This window comes from Penicilliopsis zonata, assembly GCF_001890105.1.
Source record: "Penicilliopsis zonata CBS 506.65 unplaced genomic scaffold ASPZOscaffold_3, whole genome shotgun sequence".
Lineage (NCBI taxonomy): Eukaryota > Fungi > Ascomycota > Eurotiomycetes > Eurotiales > Aspergillaceae > Penicilliopsis > Penicilliopsis zonata.
The window spans coordinates 703,363-724,269 of record NW_019208913.1 but is presented as its reverse complement, the minus strand read 5'-3'; the positions used below and the strand labels follow the sequence as shown (position 1 = coordinate 724,269).

Sequence of the window (20,907 nt, the reverse complement as noted above, 5' to 3'; positions counted from 1 at the left end):
AAACATCATTTCAGCATGATGCTTCTAGAGATATGGTTTACTACTACCACGTCTATAATCTCTTCCGCCTAAATCTTGTCTGATGACGTGAGACGGTCATCAGCAGTGATTTTGAGGGGGCATATAATCAGCTCTTGGCTGACATGATATTTCAACAGATATTAGATCGTATCGTCACATATGTTGATTGAATAACACATTCAGAACCGCGGTATCTACATAATAAGTATGGCTCCAGAGACATCCCTAACTACGCTACCCTCTATTTTCGAAGCCTACTTCCCAAACACCTCTCTACCCGCCCAGGACACAATCCCTCGGTGGTCTGAACTGGGGGTCTCGCATCCTGCGGTGGTGGCAGTGCCCAGAAACGAGGAGGAGATCATCACCGCGTTGCGGTTTGCGGCCGAGAACGGGCTTAAGGTCATTCCAGTCGGAGGGGCCTACAGCCCGTTTATCCCTATCGGGTCGCAAATCATGTATCTGGAAATGAAGAGGTTCAAGGGCATCTCCATCCATGGTGCATCGATCACCGTCGGTGGAGGAACCACGAACAAGGAAGTGATTGAGGCCTGTACAGTAGAAGGGTGTTATACTTGTAATAACAATAAGAAGTTCGACACCTTCCCACAATTACTGATTTACCCATAGTCACCGGTAATTCGAACGCCATAGGAATGATCGGGTTCCTTCTCGGCGGTGGCCTGGCCACGTTCAACGGCCTGCACGGCATTGCCGTCGACCATATACTCTCACTGCGAATCATCACGGCCAGCGGAAGGGCACTGACTCTCACGCCTGCCAGCACGGAAGCGGAGGGTGACCTGTTCAGTGCGCTCTGTGGTGCAGGACACGGTCTCGCTGTCGTCGTCTCCGCAACGCTGCCTGTGTACCGGTTCTCCAGGCTTCACATGTCGCCTTCTCCCCCTGACGACGAGGTCTGGGTGTGCAAGGTGATGTTCCCAGGCAGCGCGGTGGCCAGCGCCGCAAGAGCCTTCCTCACCCTCCACGATCACCCGGCCCCAGCGATGAGCGCCAGAATGCTTTTCATGCGCGCTCCGCCCTCGGCACCTTCCCCGGGAAGCCCGATGATTCTAGTGGCGGCCACGTACTTTGGTGCCTCTGCCGAGGCAGAGAAGCACGCCGCCGTGCTGTTCGATGAAACCGTGGTGAGCACGGCGGTGTCGACGAACACGAGCAGAGTGCCCTTTGCACGACTGAACGATGACGTCGAGCCGATGAATACGCGCGGGAACCTGAAGCAGCTGGCAAACGCGATGGTGCGCTCCTTGACTTCTGCTAGCATCCGCGATACGTTCTCCATGTGGCTTCGTTTCGGTGAGGACACGCCCGACGCAAGGGCTCGCTCGGTCGTGCTGTGGGTGAGTTGGGACCCGGCCAAGATGCTCGCGGACGGATTGGAGGCGAGACACACCAGGCCGTTTTTCCCGCCGAAAGACCGCCGCGCATTCGTCCAGACGTGGACCTGGTATACCGCGTTGGCGACGAGGGAGGCGGCGGACGAGTTTGCGAGCAGGGTGCTTTCGACAGTCAGAGCGCAGGACGTGGTGGAAGGAGTGGCACCGTTGACTTTTGCAAACAACCAGCGACTCGGGGGAGGCGTTGGGGAGGTGTATACTCTTGAAGAGATCGAGTCGTTGAAGCGCGTCAAGGAGACCTGGGACAAACATGGGTTGTTTTGGAGTCCGATCGTGGATTGATTCATGCTATGTTTCTGACATTCCATGGCTAATGTTTTTTCCAAAGCAAGGACAAGTACAAAGGGAAATTGAATTCATGCTACTGGATGGATTGCCCAGATAAAGAATAATACCTTCTCTCTATCTGTCCCGAACGCCTCGCTAGGATCTGGTAACACACAACACAACAAAAGATAGAGAGAGAGAAAGAATTCTAACCCCCCTCTCGTCGGGCTCGAACATCTCTCATCAACGCCTTGGCCTCTTCTACCTCGACACCGTCTTGGCATAACTCGCCAGCCAGTTGGTCCGCACGTTCTAGGTCCCCATGGCGCAGAGCCCATCGGGCAAGCCACAGACGCGCCTTGGATGTCGTTGCCGTCACGCCAGTACCGTACATGGGCTCTTCCTCTTCCTCGTTCGAGGTCCCGAACGATTGCTGGCCACGTCGGGAGCGACCCTTGGTCTCGGTGCCTGCGTTCGACTGCTCGTCGTCGTTCTCGTTGTCGGACGAGGTATAGTCGTCCTCCGGGGCGACATGGCCGGTCTCCTGCTGCAGTGTGAGCTCCATGTAGGCGGCAGCTTCCTCTTCATCGCCCAGGCGTTCGTAAAGCGTAGCGATCTGGTGGAGTGTCTCGGGATCGAGGATCTTACGGCCTGCCCCGCCGATCTGCGAGGCGTCTTCGGCATAGTAAGATCCGGCCACCAAGGCGCGTTTGAGAGCCTTGATGCTCTGTTCAATCCGGCCCATCTTTGCGTAGCACGAGCCGACAGCCTGCCACATCTTCGGGTCGTAAGGCCGCAGTGCTGCGGCGCGCTGGTAGTAGAATAAGGCATAGAAGGACATGTCGAGGACTTCGTAGGCCTGCCCCAATCCATACCAGGCCCGGTAATCTTTGCGATTCACGTCGACGGCGCGACGGTAGGACTCGATTGCGGCGTGTGTGTTTTTCATTTCAATGTATTCGTGCCCCATGAGAGTCCATGCGGATAGGAAATTGCGATCTAACGTCAACGCTCGGCGGAAGTACATGACGGCCTTTTCATGTTCCGACTTGAGAGAATAGTAGTTCCCCACAACACAGCAAGTTTCCGGGCGGAATTTATCGGTGGCAGTAGCTACTTGGGCTATAAAAGCGAGCTGCGGACGGGCACCCATCACATACAGGATGTTGGAGTAATGATCGAGGCTGTCCAGCCGGTGAGGAGAGGATATCAAGATATCTGTAAATATATGCGATGCCTCTTCAAAATCTAAAGTCGCGATCAATATGGGATACCAGCAGGATCTGGTTCAAGACAAAGCACGGAAACATACCCTTTGAGTGGTAGTATAAGAGCGCCTTCTGTGTTTTCAAAAAGGCACTGGTTGGGAAAATGGTCTCGAGTTCGGACAAGGACTGGTATGTATCTTCAGTCGCTTGGTACAGCTCCTGGCTGCAATGGACGTGGAAGATGAGAGTCATGATATTCTGGGGAAGGTCGTCGACGATTTGTTTCAGCTGCAGGTGTCAAGTGTCAGTGGTCCGTATCAAATATACATGCTGACTGTTCGGTCTCACATCTTCTGTACTGGCGAGAAGGTCATTTAATTCTTGCCAGGCACCCCAATGGAATGGATTCAAATGCACACTGCGGATCAGCCATTTCTTTGCCTCCGCTTCGTTCCGTCCTTTGAGGAGAATCACTCCGTAGAGATACTCCAACCAGCCCTGGCCTCGATCCGCCAACCCTTGCTCATCTCGCTCAGTGAACCAACCGTCCAAACCTCTTGCAAGGTCCGGGAGTTCGCGATTGACGGTCATCCCACCGTCTGCTGGCCCGAGCACCATCTCAGTCTCTTCATCCTTTCGTTTCTCCCCTGCCAAGTATTTCGCATACAGCGCAAGAAAGAGCGACTTCTGGCTTAGCTTTGGGTATGGGTTCCTTGTCACACTGCCGTCCTTGCCCGCCGTAAACTGGGGAGCCTTGGTCTTCCCCTTCTGCGGTGTCAGAGAGTGGCGGGATTTCGGGTTCGGTGAGGTGGTCGAGAGAGAAATCGGGCTTATCGTCGGAGGGAGGAAGACAGCGGCACAGCGGTCATATTCGCGGGTGTCGAAGTACGATTTCGCGAGGAGGTATTTGTAGGCTTCTTTTGACTCGAGCGAGGCTTCCAGCGGGTCTTGCACCGCGAGGTACGGGTTCTGGGGACCGGCCGGCGTTTCCGTAATATCCATCGGCGAGTCTGGGTCCGTGTCATAGTCATTAAGCGGTATTAATGAGTCCAGCATCTCTGCAGCCCTGTGTGGTAACCGTCACGGTCAGTCTAGGAAGAGAAGACAAGCCAAGATGTTATGCGTAAAACGCTCACCACTTCGCTGACTGGTACAGACAACGCTCCGAGCTTTTTATCGCGGCATCTTCCAGCCGAAACCTCAGCTCCCTGATATTTTCCTCCGTAAAATTGACCGCCATGGTCAAAAACAGCCGTCTTCGTTATCCCCGTGGCTGTAGAAAGTTCCTGCGAATTGTAGCCAGCCGACGATTCTCGCCAGAACAAACGAGTTAATCTTTGCACGCGCGTCACAATGATCTATTCCTTCTAGTTATAGAATTATCTCTTCATAGCCCGTAGATAGCGTCGAGTAGACTGGACCGACTTGTGAGGCGTTGCTGTTTCGGTCGCACTTGTTAGCTGCGAGATCTGTAGACGCGATCTTTTGAGGGCCCACAATGACAGCTCGGAAATACCGCAGGATGCAGTGATAGAAAACCCGGGAAAGACAGAAGCCCGAATTCTTATTCGGCTGAGAAGACTCGATTCAACGCGCTGCAACGAGAGTTGAACAAAACGTCGGCCATTCCAGCTGCCAATTGCGGATTTCCCGTTTGGGCGGAGAAACAAACAGAACAAACAACCCGGGGGGCGCCCCTTTGACGCTGTTGTACAGAATTGATTGATTTCCCCACCTTCTGGCTTTGGAAGAATTGCTCAATTGTCGCTGCACAAAGAGCGGTCGGTCTTGCTTATCCTCAAAGCTTGATTTCTTATTACACTCTTCTTTAAAAAAGCAAAAAAACTATACAGAAAATGGCCACCACCAAGCGTGCTGACTTCGAAGCTATCTTCCCCTCCCTGAGGGCGGAGCTCCTGGAGCATGCGAAGAAGTACAACCTCCCCGCCAATGCCATGGAGTGGCTTGAGAAGGTGACATTTCCGGTGATTTATCGTGCTTCATGGACTCTGTGTTAATGTCTTTTGTGTGTGTCTAGGCTATCAACGCCAACGTCCCCGGTGGCAAGCTTAATCGTGGTCTCTCCGTGCCGGACACGGCGCTGGCTCTTCTGGGGCGACCCCTGACGGAGGAAGAGTTCAAGCACCTCAGCACACTTGGATGGTTGACTGAGCTGCTCCAGGCGTTCTTCCTGGTCAGCGATGATATTATGGACACCTCCATCACCCGTCGTGGCCAGCCCTGCTGGTACCGCCATGAGGGGGTTGGCATGATCGCCATCAACGACGCCTTCATGCTCGAATCGGGTATTTACATCATCCTTAAGAAGATGTTCCGCTCGCATCCTGCATACGTTGATCTGGTGGAGCTCTTTCATGAGACCACCTGGCAGACTGAGCTGGGTCAGCTGTGCGACCTGATCACCGCCCCCGAGGACAAGGTGGACCTGGACAACTTCTCCCTGGAGAAGTACATGTTTATTGTCACGTTCAAGACTGCTTACTACAGCTTCTATCTGCCTGTCGCCCTCGCTCTGTACTACCTCCAGCTGGCCACTCCGGCCAACCTCAAACAGGCGCACGACATCCTCATCCCCTTGGGCCAGTACTTCCAGATCCAGGACGACTACCTCGATGCCTATGGTGACCCGGCCGTCATCGGCAAGATCGGCACAGACATCCAAGACAACAAGTGCTCGTGGATGATCAACCAGGCTCTGAAGCTGGCCACTCCGGAGCAACGCAAGACCCTCGACACCGCCTACGGCCGCAAGGACCAGGAGCTGGAGGCCAAGGTCAAGGTGGTTTATCAGGAGCTGGACCTGGAGAACGTTTACAAGAAGTACGAGGAGAGCACGGTGGCCGATCTGCGCGCCAAGATTGCGGCCGTGGACGGAGCCGAGGGCCTCAAGAAGGAAGTCTTCGAGTCGTTTCTGGCCAAGATCTACAAGCGCAGCAAATAGAGGGCGAGAACTGTGTTTTTGCTACAGTAGAAGGTACTGGATAGTGCCTCGGCGTTGTTGATCTGCTTTTGAATGAGTTCATAGACAAAAGCACAAAGTATGTTTGTGTTGAACGTTCGTGTTATTCAAACGACCAGATAGATGCTTATACTTAATATCATTCCCATGTCGTACCATATGCTATTGTCACAGACAGCGAGTTACTAATACACCTCTTTCTCCCCTTCGAACTGGGGCAAATTGCTTCGCTGTCTAGCAAATACTTGACGGTGTAACATCTACAGAGAAACGACGAGGGGGAAAAGTTCGCCGTATAAAGGCAGGGATATGAACGTAGTACAGTCTCTGTTGATTGTTTACTGATCATCGGTAATTGTTTTAATCTCGACGTAGGCATGATTGGGCTTGAGCTTTATAGCCCCCCCTCCCCTGTATGTCTCGAAAATCAACACTTCATGAATAGGTATATAGGCAAGACCTCCGTCTCATCTCGACGAACGGCACAACACCCCCTCAAGTTCACACCTGGTCATGAACGCTGATACCCCAGGAGATGCTCGATCATCTCGAGGAGACGAAGGAATTCTCCTTGGTGAGTCTTCTGTCTTTTTTTTTTGTTGATTCAAAAGCGGATTCTTAAACCGGACGCAGACTAACCGTTGAACCGCTGAATCTCTCCAGCATACCCACCACCGTATCCTGCTGCAACATCTGCTCTTGCCTATTCGCCTGTTGGAGATGAATAAGTCGGTGATCTACGTCCACCGCTATACCTGCGGTACATGAAACATCTCCTATTCCGTATGCCCCGGGGGAAACGCTAGGGAAACGCTCTGGGTGGTCGAACGCGACTGGTATCATCAACAATACCCCCGACGCCCTCGAGCGTCAAGAGGAGGCAGAGCTGAGCCCCTTGGCAGAGTGCTCAGAGTAGATGCCTTCTTTTTCTCTGTCTGGAATATTCCCAAGTCGCTTGGTTGGCTGACGGTTTCTTTTTGACACAATAGGCTCAACTCCGGATCGCCAAAAACCACCAGATTACGGGGAGAAGTGGTTTACCACCCAACAAACTAGTTAACTGATTACTACGAATAACTCACGAGGATTGAATGCAACAGGGTACGGAGTACGGAGTATAGAATACTACATACGGAGTAATGCTTCGCGAATCCACACTGTCCGTGCACGAATCATGGACAGGGTCGCTGCATGACACATTCATTGACTCGGGATAGTTACGGATAACGAGTTTCCCAATTTCTGCGGAGTACCTCGTATTCATCAAGTCGGCTATCTCTTGTTTCCTTTTGGTTGACCTGTTAAGGAACCACTTGGTGCGGCAAGAATTGTGTTTTTCATCGGTAACGAGCCACGCGGCCTCGTTCCAGCGATTTTTTCATTCGCGAACCTCCCCAAAGAACCCCCCCGTCAGCCCCTGAGGAACGTCCAGAGTCCAGAGTCCACAGGTCCCGTGCACACCTGCCTGAGAGAGAAGGAGGCTTGAATCCAGAAGGAGTCCAATGATCTAGCGTTCCAGAGGGCCAGAGCCAAGCTACGCAGCCAGGGTCACACCCGTTGTGATGGCGAGGCTGGATTCGTGGGCTGTGGGTTCAGATCGGACAAAGACTAGTGACGGCGACTCTAATAATAAAGTACGGAGCACTTGCTACTTGCTGGGACTCAACTACTAAGCACAGGGTAGTCCTATGAAGGCTAGCTTGATCAATATATATTACTTCGGACTACGGATTGCTCCATACGAGGTAGCTACGCCGTACAAACTAGTCAAGGTCTGTTAGCCTGAAAAAAAGCGTTTGTCTGATCCCATAGCTCCCTCTGATGTCGCCATCCTCTATGCGCCCTCGAGGAGAAAGGCAGACAGACAGATCATGTTGGTATCTCCAGTGCTGGTCGCCTTCACTACCCTTTGTTCCCTGACCACCTTCACCCTTGTCGCGGCTGACATCCCCGCCTATCACGAGTCGGCCGATTACGACCGCGGCCTGAAAGGCTCCTGGCCACATCAATACTACCGTTCGGCGCCAGAAGTCGGTCCTGTCATCAACTACCGACAGCACGACGAGCGCTGCGATGATGGACAGTATACGCTTATCGCGCCGCGGGGCGGCGGCGTGACTACCGCTGGGCCGATGATCCTCGACCAGAAGGGAGCTCTGGTCTGGACCAAGCCGTACGGGCAGACATACAATGTCAACATCTATAATTTCAAGGGGAGGGATTATCTCACGTTTTGGACAGGAAATGATGGTGTCGTCGGGCATGGTGATGGGGTATACTATATGGTAGGATGATGGTTATACTATAACCACTCCCCCCCCCCCTTCTCTTAAAAAAAAAAAATACTGCGAAGTATGAACCATGCTGATTGACAGCTCGACTCGTCATATAATGTAGCCTACACGATCAAAGCTGCCAACGGTCTCCCTGCCGACCTCCACGAGTTCCAGATCACTCCCAACGGCACTGCCATCTTCACCATCTACGATATTATTGCCGCGGACCTAAGCTCAGTCGGCGGATCTGCCGACGGCTGGATCTGGGATGGGACTTTCCAGGAGGTGGACATTGAGACGGGCGAGCTGGTCTTCCAGTGGCGTGCATCAGAACACTTCAACTTCACAGAGGCGTATCGCGGACGCGAAGGGAACGGCGACCGCAGAGAGCAGGCGTGGGACTATTTCCACATTAACAGCATCGACAAGGACGACAGGGGCAACTACCTTATCTCTTCTCGCTATTTTCATGTCCTAGCGTATATCGATGGTCGCACAGGCGCGGTGATCTGGAAATTGGGCGGCAAGGACAACATGTTCACCGACCTGTCGGACGGGGCTGCCACCAACATCAGCTGGCAGCACCACGCCCGGTTTCACAAAGACGGCCACGCCATTACCGTCTTCGACAACGGGTCGCGCGGTCAAGGCGCCCCGATGAATCCCAGCCGGGGGCTTTTCATCGACATCGACCACGAAAGCTTGACCGCCAAGGTGCGCCACCAGTACTGGAACCCGCTGCCCATCAGCTCCCAGTCGCAGGGCTCCGTGCAGATCCTCGACAGCGGCAACGTGCTTGTGGGCTACGGCTTCAGCGCTGCCTGGACAGAGTTCACCATGGACGGCGAGGTGCTGTGCGACATACACTTTGGTCCGACGCTGGGCTTCAGCGACGGCAGTATCATCTCATACCGCGTTTTCAAACATGCCTGGGTCGGGGACCCAAACACCAACCCTGCTATCGCTCTAGAAGGATACGAAATCTACGTCAGCTGGAACGGGGCGACAGAAGTCAAGACCTGGGTGTTACAGGGATCAGACATTGACGATGGCGATGACGATGAAGAAGAAGAAGAAGAAGGGGATAACTTCCACTTCATTTCCGCCGTAGCCAAGGACGGGTTCGAAACCACCATCCCCATCCCCACAGACACAACATACACGTACCTGCGCGCCCTGGCCTTGAACTCGACAGGACACACCATCGGCACGACAGTCGCGATGGAATGGGACTCCTCCGGAGTACAAGTCCTAATGGGGGTTGTAGACGACAAGGCGAAAGAAAAAGCCAGACGTCGTTCTATGAAAGCATGGGTCTTCTTTGCCGTCGGCTTCGGTTCAGCGAGTCTCCTGGCCTTCTGTTCCTGGCTCATTGGCTTCTGCGTCCGGCGTGCGAGGGCAAAGAAGAGAGCCCGTGCATCGGCGGCAGCAGGCGGTACAGCGTGGCAGGCGGCCGATTTCGATCTAAACGACCTGGTCGTTGAAGACGACGACGACGACGACATGGAGCATGTCGGGGCTGACTTTGCGCTGCTCAGAAAGAAGGATTGGGTGGATGGAGATGACGGGGAGGAGGCAGACGAGCTAGGGAGACAGTTGCAGGAAGATGAAGAAGAGGGCGATGAGTCCAGGGTTCTCTTACAAAAGGAGACTGTATAATTCTCAACATAATAATCATATTTAATCAGATTCTTTTGCTGACAGTTGAGTGCTAAGACTAGCATCAAACCATGCGTCATGCAAGACTTCTCCCGCCGAAGCCCTGCTCGATGGTTCGAATCGCAGCAACATTTCAATAATCTCTCCCAATCTTCTAATATATTCTCTTGTCAGATCGGCCTTGCGCTCGCCATCAAAATACATCTCATCTAACCATTGTTGCAGGCCAGGTCCCGGCGTTTCCGTGCTCGATTGGCCTTCTAATGTAGTCAATAGATCTTTCCATCTGCCAGGCAACGCATGACTGGTCATCTCCTGCATTTGATCGACTAGCATCCTGGGTGTTATCAAAAAGCTGTCGAATGGCGGTTGGCCCACAAACAGTTCAAAGAGCTATGTCATTAGCAATGAAAGAAGGAACCCGAGGCTTCGGGGTTGATATTGTACCATACAGCCCATACTCCACAAATCTACTCGATGGTCCAGCTTATCCTTGAAAATGACTTCGGGTGCTCGTAGTGCTAACGGGGTATGGAGGATCGGGGGGACATGTGTCTGCGAGAATGATTCTCCGAAATCAACGAGCCTGATCTCAGGCAAGGCGGATAAAAGACGTGAAGGGGGATGCGTTTGGAACGATGCAGGCCTGACGATATATTCTGGCACGCCATACTCTAAAGCTTGGTGATCGCTCCTTTGAACGAGTCAGATTTCATGTTTTCCTAGCATCTCAATGAATCTTTCTTCTGGTAGGTTGTTCATCGGAGGCATGGTGCCGACCAGATTGCCAATGTGCAGGTCTAGTTTTGAGTCAAGTCAGATCCAATTTATCTCAGAGGCATTGAAGTAGCAATCTGCCTTACCTCCGTGTGCTATTTTTTGTTGATGCAAGGCGTCAAGCCCGGAAAGAGCCTGTTTCGCGATGGCTTTCGCAACCTTTCCAGGGAGCCTACCGTCATGAAAGCGCGCAGTAATCATCTCAGGGATACTCGGGCCTATAAGCTCAATAACAAGACACTTGTGCCTGCCGTTTGCGCCCTCCAGATCGAAATCATCCAACAGGCGAACGATGTGTTCACACCGGGGGCTTGTAGCTGCCATCTGCTTCAAGACTCGAAGCTCCCGGTTTCCATCGTAGTTTTCATTGTCTGATACACAGATCTTGACGGCAACATATTCTCCCTTCCTAGAACGGAATTTAGTCTCAGTTTCACGAATTTATCAGGGAGAGAAAAACTGCAACTTTCGATCCCTCGCAGCCCACACAGTCGAGTAACCCCCCATCCTAATTTATGCAGTATTTTGTATCTGCCGTCTTTCCAACAATCTCCAGTGCTGTTGGATGGTATCCCCCTTTTTCATAGCGATGAAGAGGCTCAGCGTCGATAGACGAGGAATATAAGCACTGCTCCGTCTGGCTCATTGTTGAATAAGTCGGGGCGAAGGGAGTCTTGGATGCGGTGGGCTGCCGTAGGATATTCTGGAGCACTCGAACAAGTAACGAACTCATCGAAAAGTTGGGTTCGATATTTATAACAGTTTCTAGTCTTTGTTCATTAGATGGTGAGGATGAAGAGGATGTAGCGTTGACTCGCGTAACAGCCGCGTGGTTGTTTATTGCAGCTGATGAGCAGTTCAATAATAAGACATACTTTATACCAGAAAGGGATTAAAAATCATCTGAGGAGCGGTCAATCATTTGATTCTTCTAGGATTATACTTATATACTAGTACTACATAGTTGATCTCTTTTAGAATAATAAATTATTCTAGTGGTGGTTGATATAAACAGCTACAGTCGGCATGTTGTATCTCATCTAATATTTACTATATGGAGCGTATGGTTAGAGGACATGAATGACAATTTGACTCTAACAGCTGGTAACAACATTGATCAAGCGACCGTCTCGATCTCCAGTCTCTTGTAGCCACCCTCAACCGCGACTTCCTTCTGCAAGGCTGCCATGCGCTTCTGGTCACCAACGGGGTCGGCAGAGTCACTGTCGAGCGACCAGGAAAGAAAGGCGTTGGTGTAATTAGGCACGAAAGCCTCGTCGAGAACGCCCAACCGCTTGCCGTAGCGAGTGACCTTGTCCCAGTCGCGGCGAACGTTCTTCAGGTCGCGGCTTAGGTAGGCGTAGGAGCGCTCGAAAATCTTGCGGTTGACGGGGGAGCCCATGATAGGTTTGAGGTCGATGTACTCCTCCAGCATGGCGGCGGGGTTGGCGAGCACGTCGTCAGTCGCGCGCTTGACGGCGCGCATAAAGGCAGCCACTTTGTCCGGATGGGCGGCCAGGAAGGCGTCGTTGGCAATGTACAGAATGGAACAGAAGCAGCAGCAGCCCAGCTGGGCGAGCTCGTCGATGCGCAGCATCTGCACGTCCGACTTGGGGCGGCCCTGGCTTGCGAGCCATTCCTCGAGCTCAACCATCTGCACGTTCTCCAGGCCGATCCCCGCGTCGATCTCCCCGCGGATGATCGCCTTGCTGACGTTCATCCCGCACCGCACCGCGGTGTAATCATCTACGGTCATCCCGTAGTGCTTGGTCAGCTCGTCGATTTGGATCTGATTGGTTTCGTTAGACACTGCTCAAATGGATTGGGATTGTAGGCCAGTGCAGAGAGCTCACCTTCCCAAACTCGCCGACATAGCCGATCTTCTTGCCCTTCAAGGAACGAAAGTCGGTGGTGATGCCACTGTCCTTGAGGTAGACGACACCCGTAAAAGGTTCGTCGAGAAGAGACCCGATAGATGTGACGGGGAAGTTTCGGGCTTTAGCCTGCAGAGTATGAGCAAGTGTACTGAGATTCAGCGTAAGTAGTAGTGTGGATGGAGCACGCACCGCCAGGGTGTGGATCATAGCCTTGAAACCCATGTCCACCTTGCCACTTCCAATGATCTCCGTCACATCGGAGGGGTCATTGGGCTCCAATATAGCGACCTTAAGACCCTCATCGTTGAAGTATCCCTTGGACTGAGCCAGGTACAGCGGGATATGGTATGGCGTAGCGTGCCTGACTTGTTAGCCATTTGTCTTCTTTCTTTCCTCTCCCAAGAGACAAGCATATAAATAGTAAGCTGGCCCTAGCTCATACCAGTTGGTCAAGAAGGTGATCTTGTCAGTAGACATGATTGATTTTTCTTTTCAAGATGAAACTGCCATAGTCAGCACAACAACAACATTCCCACCAGGCTATCCCCAGCGTCTCTCAGCTGGGAACACCGTAGAGAAGGGAACAATTCAAGCCACGCATGTCCTTTCGCTAGTATTATCTAGATCAAGTTGTGACAGTATAATCTCAGAACGACCATGCTGTGTGTATTCAAACCACCTAGCATGTGTCGAACACCTGTCATGCGTGCATTGACTTGTTCTGATGCAATGTACGATACCTTGATCCAACAACACTCCCCACGCGAAAAGGCCCTGACTGCGCAGCTCCATTGTGAGTCGTACCGAAATATGCTCGGGAGGGATTTAGAGTAAGAGTTGAAAATTAATACTTCACGAAGGAGGGATTGTTGGATGTATAAATAGTCGTCATATATAGCCCCCACGGTAACTATGACAGGTCTGACGCATCTCTGGCCAAACGCTGCACGCTGCGGTTGTGGAGCTACCAACAGCTATTGGAGCCATTCATTGGGGGTTCAAGCTGAGGGAATTCTAGCAGGTTGACAACACGACAGAGGGGTATCCTCCTCCATTGGAGAGGAAAAGAGCCGGCCACGAACTGACTTTGGGATGTGGAGTAGATGGCGGAGAACAGTCGTCCGACCACGGCGATGAGAATCAAAATATTGACTTCCAAAACTGTGAGATGGGGAGTCCCTCCGAGATAGGCCATGGATAGAGGTTTACTCGTTCAATTTTTGGGGGTTCACCTAATGCTGTACTTGGTCCGAAGACAACTTCAATACAGTGATGGGAATGCCAAAAATGAAAGAAAAGGAACGACATGGAAAGGGATATAAGAATGTATAAATGAATAGACTTTCAATGAATCAGTAAAAACGCTCAAAAGAGCTCAAAAAAGCTCAAGTAAATGATGCCAAAAGAATTCATTTCAATATAAACTGGAAAGCAACCCATACACATCAATAAGAAATAAAAAGACAATCGTCGTCCTGACTTATCATCATCATTATGAAAACTATACTGCTTCACTCGTCTTACTACTTCCATTAACGGCGACGTTATCGGTGACGCTATCAGCGACGCTATCGAGAGGTGAAGCTGGACGATCTGATGTCTTCTTGTTGCGTAGGGTGAGTGGATAAAAGTATTCGTCAGGCTCCTCTTCCTCTCTATGCTAGAAGTCAGTATGCTTGCTTCCAGACCCGCTTCCGGTGCCTGAAAAACAAAAGAAAGAAGAAAAGAAGACTTACGGCAGTTTCCACGCGATATAATCTTCGGTGCTGAGTCCCTCCCGACCTTCTTGCAGTGATGCGAAGTCGCCCGGTGTCATCATTCCTGAACGGTCTCGTGGAGAGCCTGGCACCGACAAGGGCCGCGAGATCTTCTGTTCTGTTCCGCCGATAATGTCATAAAAGTCCTCGGTTTCTGAGAAAGACGAAGGGTATGCTGAAACAGAGCACAATGGTTAGCATCCTGTGGCTTTCATCGGGCTCAAGGGAATGTGGCTTTTCTTTACCTCTGCGTAATGCCAATTGGCGAGCTTTCACGTATTCCATGCCCATACGTTTCCAGTCCAGGAGATCACTGAGCCGCTCCGTCCGGTTGCGCTGGTTGATGCGTTGACGCCGGCTTTTCAATGTAAAATTATACATGAAATCGCCCAGCTGGTTGACCGAGTCATCCACGCCCTTCGTCCGACGATCGACAATATAAATTCCATAATCGGAGGAGTTTTCGATCAGCTCCTCCATGTAGCAGCCGAACCCAGAGAGGTTCGTGGTAATGCTGGGAACGCCCATGACAGTGCATTCCGCGGGCGTGTAGCCCCAGGGCTCATAGTAGGAAGGGAAGACACCGAGATGGGTGCCTCGTACAAAATCGTCATAATCCAAGGGTAATACGGGGTTGGACGAGTTCAGGAATTCGGGGTGGAAGACGATCTTGACTCGGTCTGAGGGGTGGTTGAATAGCTGCACACGACGCAGTTGGTTCAGAACCGGGTCCTCTGAATCATTGGTCATGTTGTGCGTAACGATGGGAGGAAGACCGTGGCGCTTCATGGCAAATAGCCTGCGGCGCAAGAGCACGCGGTCCTGACTCGTGATGAGATCCTTCTCGTCGGGCATATTGTCCCCTTCCTTCCACGAGAGACACCGCTCGTACATTCTCTTGCCGATCCCCTTCTCGATCATCTCAATAGTGTCTCTCAGGGATTTGACGACTGCCTGTCCCTTGAGGGACTCGACTGTCAGTGATGAGGTCTGGGCAGGCATGATGATGAAGGCGACAACGGTGAGGTTGGATCCGCTAGCCTTGAGACGGTGGTTGAGGCGGGCAAGACCTTCAATGAACATGTCGACGCCTTTATTGCGGAACTCATACCGACCCGCCGTAAAGAAGTACAGGGTGTTGTCCAGGTCAAAGTCATTGTGTCCATAGAAATGACCACGCACAAAGTCATTGATCTTTTCCTTGGCCTGCGAGTGCAGATTCTGGAACTCATGCATCGCAGAGAACTTCTTGACATTCAGGCCATTAGGTAAAACACCATCGGGCTTGCGTTTTAGCAAGTGCTCGCTCTCAAAGGCTGTGATATGGGAAACGGTGGTAAAGACATCCGCCGTGTGGGCAGCCGCTCGCTCGATACAATACCGGTGGTAAATACCGCGCTTCCCGGCCTCTGCATCCACGTCGAAGAACTGCAGATTGTTGTAAAAGTCAACCGAGCCAGCACAGAGATAGCGGCCCAGTAAGGTGGCATGCGTGGTGAAGATCGTAGTGAGATCCATGTGCCGTTTCTTCGTCAGAGGCAAGGCAACACCTGCAAGCCACTCATGAAAGTGAGCAACAACCGCACGGCGTTGATCATGGGCGATATACTAGGGCCAAATGGTCAGTCTTATCACGCAAGCTCCGACACTCATAGACTCACCTCTCCCAAGAACCAAGCCACCAGGTAACCGAACACGATGGCCTCGTTGGTCTCATGATCAGCAGATGGAGAGGGGATGGCAGCAGTGTTCCAGAGATCCCCTTTCCACTCATCCAGGTATTTATAGCCTGTTCCAGTATCGATGAGAAGCACTCGGGGAGCACCTTCGATGAGCCAACGCCCGTACACAATTTCGATTCCACGTTCCTTCATCGACTTGATCGTTTCGATCATAGCGGGATTCGACGGCGTGAGCTCTTCTACTTCAACCGCAGCCTGCAAGGGACGAACGAAGTCAACCAATTTGTCTCTTTTTTTTTTCTAAAGAAAATAAAAAAGAAGAAATAGGAAAAAAAGACAAAAAAGTCTCTTGTACCTACCGAGTTGCGGTTGAGAGGCCCGATAAGCGTATACCTCTCGCCATATTCAGCAGTGGTGACTGGAGCTTTTGATTTCAAGACAGAGTAGATTCCTCCCACTAGGTGAGGGTATTAGGCCTCGTTTCCGGAGTCTCAATTGAAAGCGAGTGCAGTGAAAATACCTCGATTAGCAACCTCCGTGGCTATCTCAAACAGTATGTGATTGCGCACATCACGCTTGACGGGCTCCGATTCACTCGTCTCGCTGGCCATGGCGCCACTGGTCCTTACGGTTTTGGAGGGTGGAAAGTTCTGGGGACTAGAGCTAGCAGGAATCAGCGCGAAATAACAGAAAAGACGGGAAGCAGGAAACACCGTTCACCCACGGCCGGTAAGCTGCCTCGTCTAAGTCGAAATTCCCCGCGACTGCTGAAGAGAGGGGGTGGTGGAAGAGAGAGAGAGAGAGAGAGAGAGAGAGAGAGAGAGAGAGAGAGAGGGAGGGAGAGAGGGAGGGAGAGAGGGACAGAGAGAGCTAGAGGTGGCGGAGATCTGTGCGGAGAGGGGAACCGAACCTACCCTTGCTGGAGGAGACAAGACAGCCACACGACTCGCAAGACAGGAGAGGGAAATGATGGGGGGGGTTTCGGGTGTTGCAAGTCTATCCCAGACGACGACCAGAGACTAATAAAGAAGAAGATTAGGAGCACGGCCAGAGATTGCTTTTAACTAGCCTGTTCCCGGCGAGTATGGCGGGCCGGTTTCCTCAGCAAGCCGGGAACCCAGCAGTCAGGACCTCCGTAGGGTGACGCAGGCTCGCTAACTAGGTAAGAAGAATAATGTCCCCTTGAGCAGAGCGATCGTAAGACTGTCTCAGAAAAAGAGTCCCAGCCGCCACTTGTATCCTGTACAAGGATCGCCAATGGAACAATGGACGATTCGTCGCGCCGTAGCTGTCGAAAACCCCTACCTGGCCTGGAGACCAGCCTCTCAACCAGTCACGCAGCAGTCAATGGCACAATCCGCCTTGGGGATGATCGTGCGTCTCCCCCGCCAGAGGCGATATTCATCGCTTTCGCCTGTCACTCGCCCGTCCTCTTTCCTGCCTCCTCTGGTTGTCCCTCCTGCTGATCCGGGGAAGCTGCGACCGGCGCAACGCCGCCATTACGTCATGGCCGGTGTTCTAGTCATGTGAGACCTTGTTTGTTTGCCCCGTTTGCCTTGTTTGTTGCTTCCCCTTTTTTCCGAGCCAGTGTACAGTGTGGTCTGTACACTCTACACTCCCGGTACAATACTCTGTACCTACAGGCTACTAGTATACTCAGTCGAATCTCCTGGGTATACGGGGTACAGCCAAGGGTTGGTCAAGAGTTTATCTGTCTACTCCGTACTATTGCATCGGACTCTGGCCGTCTGTGTGGATGGATTTCCCCATTATTATTATTAACGGCTGGGATTTAGCCTGTGGAGTGTGCGGACTGAGGACTCGACTGTGGACGGTGGACCGTGGACCAGTGAGTGATCCCGTGACTCGAGCTCGGGTCGGCAAAGCGCAACGTGCGGCACCTCTGTCTGCGGCCATCGCCGGTAACGACGTTTGATCCTAGCATTCCGTGGTTTTTCTGGCTGGTTAGGAAATCTAGCTCTGTCATTTCCATCCTGTCTGTGAGTGCGTTATGTTTCGACAATTAGGCACCATACCAGCCACTCATTGTTGACTGATTGTCCAGAGTACAGACTCTGGAGTATGGAGTACATCTCTGCGCCTAGACCGAATTCGTTCACCCGACTTTCGGCCATGATTTCTTATTGACGGACCAAAGAAATGTTGTTGTTATGGGAATAGTAATACAGACTAATAATGTCCTTCTCCACGCCGACCGTTCTCGACTCGGGTGGAGATTGGCCTGTGCCAGCTGTCCCGACATCGCAGCCCTGCTCAGACACAGACGAGGACTGAAAATAAGCACAAGCCAATGCTCTCCATGGGGTAGGAGGGGGAACCTTTGCGTCTGTTGCATCAGGCAACAGTCGTGAAGGGTTCTGTGTATGAAAGACATACACAAAGAAACCATACCCCTATGCGATGCAACTTTACAAAAAATGTAGCATTGGGGTGACTTTGACGATGTCTAAGATGTTTCGGTTGTCTGTCAAGTCACCCAATGCCACAAGTCACCTTGTGTTGTTGACTGAAGAAAGCTGCTCAGGGAAACAGGGTCTTCTTTTCCCAACTTCAAAAGACTCCTTTAAATACCCGACGTCTACTAATGTCCTCGTGGTAGCACAGTATCAGAGTGTTCTCCTTTTTTCAGACTATAATTCTCCACCGTGCTTGACCTCATCGTCTTTGCAAGATATATTGGGAATGAAGAAACTTACTCAGTGCCTCTGGAACCGAACACACCAGTTTGCAACAAGAATCTCTTCTCAACTGCAATACTGGGTACCCTTGGGTCGACAAAAGCCAACTCATCGAATTTTTCACGACGGTGACACCTCTGACTCTCCAACTTACACCGATGATCCTAGAACGCCGAATGGCTGCTACTTTTGCAGCGGAAGGTATGTCAATAGAGGCGCCCCATGGATAGTCACCAACCCAGATCCCGCGTCCGAGTCTGAATCAGAAGACGGAAGCCTCCCGGGTGCCGACACACCCTTTGAAGCATCGAGTACGATCTCCAGGGCTGCGGTCACATATAGACCAGTAGATGCTCCGAGTGAACTCTCTCGAACCCTTTCGCGACCAGTCTACCAGGGGACCGAAAAACATCCTTCGCACCGAACGAGGCATGAAGATGATTTGATGGCTTTCTATGATGGCTTTAAAAATCAAGAGGACTTGGTACTTGTCCTAGAGCGTGGTACGCAAGCAAAAACTTCTCGCCGCCGGGACCCACGCAAGTATTCATCTTTAGCTAGAAAGGGTTAATCTTGTTTTTTTACACAAGCTTTCCTACCTCACAGTTACTTCGCGCGGATATTCAAGAGGAGGGATGTTTATTAATAATCCTATATGTGCAATATTTTAGACCAAAACAACAACCTTTCCTCCGGCAGCGTTATCTTCCATACATTGGTGGGCTTCCACAATCTGTTCCATGTGGAAAACGCGGCCGACTTTGATTTTTAACCGGTTCTCTTCTACCTGTTTGATCAGATCTGGAAGAGGAGTGGTCATGAAGTTTGCGTCGCTTCCACCATAAATCGTCAGCTTTGTCTGCGATGGAATCAACTGCATGGGGTTGATTCTCTCCATCGTCCACTCGTTCCCGACGACCCCGGTCAGACAGACTATCCCTCCCTTCTTGACGCATCGAAGTGAGTCCTTGAGGGTAATTGTGCCAACCAGTTCCAACACTTTGTCGAACTTTTCATGCGCGCTCTTCTCTAGCTGGCCCGCGATATCTCCATCCTCGATCCAGACTTCATCTGCCCCGTTTTCCTTGAGCAATGCCTCTCTCTCCACTTTCCTCGTGGTCGATGCCACGAACGCCCCCTTGTTCTTCGCAATTGCCGCGGCTGTCAGTCCCACCGAGGTTGTGCCGCCTCGTATCAATAGGCGGTCTCCCTCCTCAAGTTCAAGCGCTTTCATCAACGATCCCCAGGCCGTCTGCAACATTTCCGGCAGCGCACCCAGTACTTCCCAGGGGAGAGTCGTATCCAGCACTTGGACTTGCTTGGCTGGAACAGAGGTGTATTCGGCATATCCACCGTCGAATGCACGCCCCATCCCTCCCATTGCAGTTGCGACTTTTGCTCCTGGCGGGAACCGGTCCTCCAGCCCTGGGGCCGACTCGATCACGCCAACGGCTTCAATCCCCAGCACCCGAGGAAATGCGACGCTTGTGACGCCGAGGGAATGGCCTTGGCGTATGAAGAGGTCTGAGCGGTTGAGACCAAAGGCCTTGATGCGAATAAGCACATGCTCGGATTTGACGGTGGGTATGGGGAGACGCTCGAGTTTGAGCACTTCAGGACCACCAGCAGTGCGGATCACGACAGCTGTCATAGACATGATTTTTTTTTCCGGTTCGTCAATTGAAGAGAATACAATCTTTATGGTTCTGTGGATATTCTTATCCTTGAACGCCGAATCTACGCTTTAAATACTTGGGCATAGTATGTTTGCATCTACACCGATGCAAACCATGCAAAGTGCGCAGAGATAGCCGGGGGATATGGAGTAAGCTGTTTATCTTGTTTGAGATGTTTGTATCTACACATGCTGTCGTATTGACCGATGCAAAACCATGCAAAGTGCGCGGAGATAGCCGGGGATACGGAGTAAGCTGTTTGTCTTGTTTGAGATGTTTGCTCGACATCGCCTGCTGTTCTCCAACTTCGTATACCTTCTTCATCTTAATCTTGTACTCTACCTCGCCTGGAACTCCTCCTGATTCTTACGTTTGTGGACCCTAGTCTTTAGATCTAGTACCTAGTTCGGCATCTATCAACGTGTTTATCCGAGTGATGAGTAAGGGAGTGTCTTTGATCCGAATTTTAGACTGCATAGTTTAAAGTTGGATCCCTATAACTAACTACTACTAGTCCCCATCCACGTCAATAACCCGAGTCAGACGATGAAAGAAACAGATTAAAATAGAACAAGCACATTAAATAGAATAGAATAGAAATGGATGTCGT

The 20,907-nt window shown here is 51.6% G+C and overlaps 10 protein-coding genes across 10 annotated transcripts; 5 read left to right on the top strand and 5 right to left on the bottom strand.

Annotated features, from left to right (window-relative positions):
- The first annotated feature begins 79 nt into the window (after positions 1-79).
- On the top strand, positions 80-1,818 carry ASPZODRAFT_1377077 (hypothetical protein). Its single transcript, XM_022724378.1, has 2 exons — positions 80-598; positions 652-1,818. Exons 1-2 carry the CDS (start codon positions 229-231, stop codon positions 1,719-1,721), a joined length of 1,440 nt encoding a protein of 479 aa, XP_022583526.1. The 5' UTR covers positions 80-228; the 3' UTR covers positions 1,722-1,818.
- A 96-nt stretch (positions 1,819-1,914) lies between these two features.
- ASPZODRAFT_139964 (hypothetical protein) lies at positions 1,915-4,154 on the bottom strand (the record flags this gene model as incomplete). The annotated part of the gene is made up of 4 exons (XM_022724614.1): positions 1,915-2,954; positions 3,019-3,202; positions 3,263-3,980; positions 4,051-4,154. The coding sequence occupies 4 exons, from the start codon at positions 4,152-4,154 to the stop codon at positions 1,915-1,917; spliced, it is 2,046 nt and encodes a 681-aa protein (XP_022583525.1).
- A 616-nt stretch (positions 4,155-4,770) lies between these two features.
- Positions 4,771-5,876, top strand: ASPZODRAFT_13755 (hypothetical protein; the record flags this gene model as incomplete). Its single annotated transcript, XM_022724356.1, has 2 exons — positions 4,771-4,887; positions 4,953-5,876. The coding sequence occupies 2 exons, from the start codon at positions 4,771-4,773 to the stop codon at positions 5,874-5,876; spliced, it is 1,041 nt and encodes a 346-aa protein (XP_022583524.1).
- A 1,889-nt stretch (positions 5,877-7,765) lies between these two features.
- On the top strand, positions 7,766-9,829 carry ASPZODRAFT_60894 (hypothetical protein; the record flags this gene model as incomplete). Its single annotated transcript, XM_022728952.1, has 2 exons — positions 7,766-8,179; positions 8,270-9,829. The coding sequence occupies 2 exons, from the start codon at positions 7,766-7,768 to the stop codon at positions 9,827-9,829; spliced, it is 1,974 nt and encodes a 657-aa protein (XP_022583523.1).
- Positions 9,830-9,839: 10 nt separating this feature from the next.
- Positions 9,840-11,252, bottom strand: ASPZODRAFT_2120726 (hypothetical protein; the record flags this gene model as incomplete). Its single annotated transcript, XM_022727797.1, has 4 exons — positions 9,840-10,222; positions 10,277-10,509; positions 10,693-11,032; positions 11,154-11,252. 4 exons carry the CDS (start codon positions 11,250-11,252, stop codon positions 9,851-9,853), a joined length of 1,044 nt encoding a protein of 347 aa, XP_022583522.1. The 3' UTR covers positions 9,840-9,850.
- Positions 11,253-11,723: 471 nt separating this feature from the next.
- On the bottom strand, positions 11,724-12,960 carry ASPZODRAFT_59973 (hypothetical protein; the record flags this gene model as incomplete). The annotated part of the gene is made up of 4 exons (XM_022728883.1): positions 11,724-12,395; positions 12,460-12,609; positions 12,673-12,844; positions 12,926-12,960. 4 exons carry the CDS (start codon positions 12,958-12,960, stop codon positions 11,724-11,726), a joined length of 1,029 nt encoding a protein of 342 aa, XP_022583521.1.
- Positions 12,961-13,954: 994 nt separating this feature from the next.
- ASPZODRAFT_129380 (hypothetical protein) lies at positions 13,955-16,586 on the bottom strand. Its single transcript, XM_022722253.1, has 6 exons — positions 16,443-16,586; positions 16,282-16,379; positions 15,902-16,177; positions 14,486-15,848; positions 14,220-14,415; positions 13,955-14,138 (listed from the first exon to the last, which is right to left on the bottom strand). The coding sequence occupies exons 1-6, from the start codon at positions 16,531-16,533 to the stop codon at positions 13,985-13,987; spliced, it is 2,178 nt and encodes a 725-aa protein (XP_022583520.1). The 5' UTR covers positions 16,534-16,586; the 3' UTR covers positions 13,955-13,984.
- Positions 16,587-17,179: 593 nt separating this feature from the next.
- Positions 17,180-17,779, top strand: ASPZODRAFT_13750 (hypothetical protein; the record flags this gene model as incomplete). Its single annotated transcript, XM_022724345.1, has 2 exons — positions 17,180-17,448; positions 17,719-17,779. The coding sequence occupies 2 exons, from the start codon at positions 17,180-17,182 to the stop codon at positions 17,777-17,779; spliced, it is 330 nt and encodes a 109-aa protein (XP_022583519.1).
- Positions 17,780-18,129: 350 nt separating this feature from the next.
- On the top strand, positions 18,130-19,441 carry ASPZODRAFT_1377031 (hypothetical protein). The gene has a single exon (XM_022724377.1). The coding sequence runs from the start codon at positions 18,344-18,346 to the stop codon at positions 19,190-19,192; it is 849 nt and encodes a 282-aa protein (XP_022583518.1). The 5' UTR covers positions 18,130-18,343; the 3' UTR covers positions 19,193-19,441.
- Positions 18,814-20,731, bottom strand: ASPZODRAFT_129378 (hypothetical protein). Its single transcript, XM_022722251.1, has one exon. It carries the CDS (start codon positions 20,276-20,278, stop codon positions 19,289-19,291), a length of 990 nt encoding a protein of 329 aa, XP_022583517.1. The 5' UTR covers positions 20,279-20,731; the 3' UTR covers positions 18,814-19,288.
- Between the last annotated feature and the right edge of the window lie 176 nt (positions 20,732-20,907).

Excerpts from the sequence above, each read along its gene's own strand:
- ASPZODRAFT_1377077 (XM_022724378.1), top strand. The coding sequence starts at position 229 with ATGGCTCCAGAGACATCCCTAACTACGCTACCCTCTATTTTCGAAGCC. Across the intron at positions 599-651 it reads AGTAGAAGGGTGTTATACTT|TCACCGGTAATTCGAACGCC; the intron begins GTAATAACAATA and ends ATTTACCCATAG.
- ASPZODRAFT_129380 (XM_022722253.1), bottom strand. The coding sequence starts at position 16,533 with ATGGCCAGCGAGACGAGTGAATCGGAGCCCGTCAAGCGTGATGTGCGC. Across the intron at positions 16,380-16,442 it reads CACGGAGGTTGCTAATCGAG|TGGGAGGAATCTACTCTGTC; the intron begins GTATTTTCACTG and ends ACCCTCACCTAG. Across the intron at positions 15,849-15,901 it reads TGGCTTGGTTCTTGGGAGAG|TATATCGCCCATGATCAACG; the intron begins GTGAGTCTATGA and ends ATTTGGCCCTAG.
- ASPZODRAFT_1377031 (XM_022724377.1), top strand. The coding sequence starts at position 18,344 with ATGCAACTTTACAAAAAATGTAGCATTGGGGTGACTTTGACGATGTCT.
- ASPZODRAFT_129378 (XM_022722251.1), bottom strand. The coding sequence starts at position 20,278 with ATGTCTATGACAGCTGTCGTGATCCGCACTGCTGGTGGTCCTGAAGTG.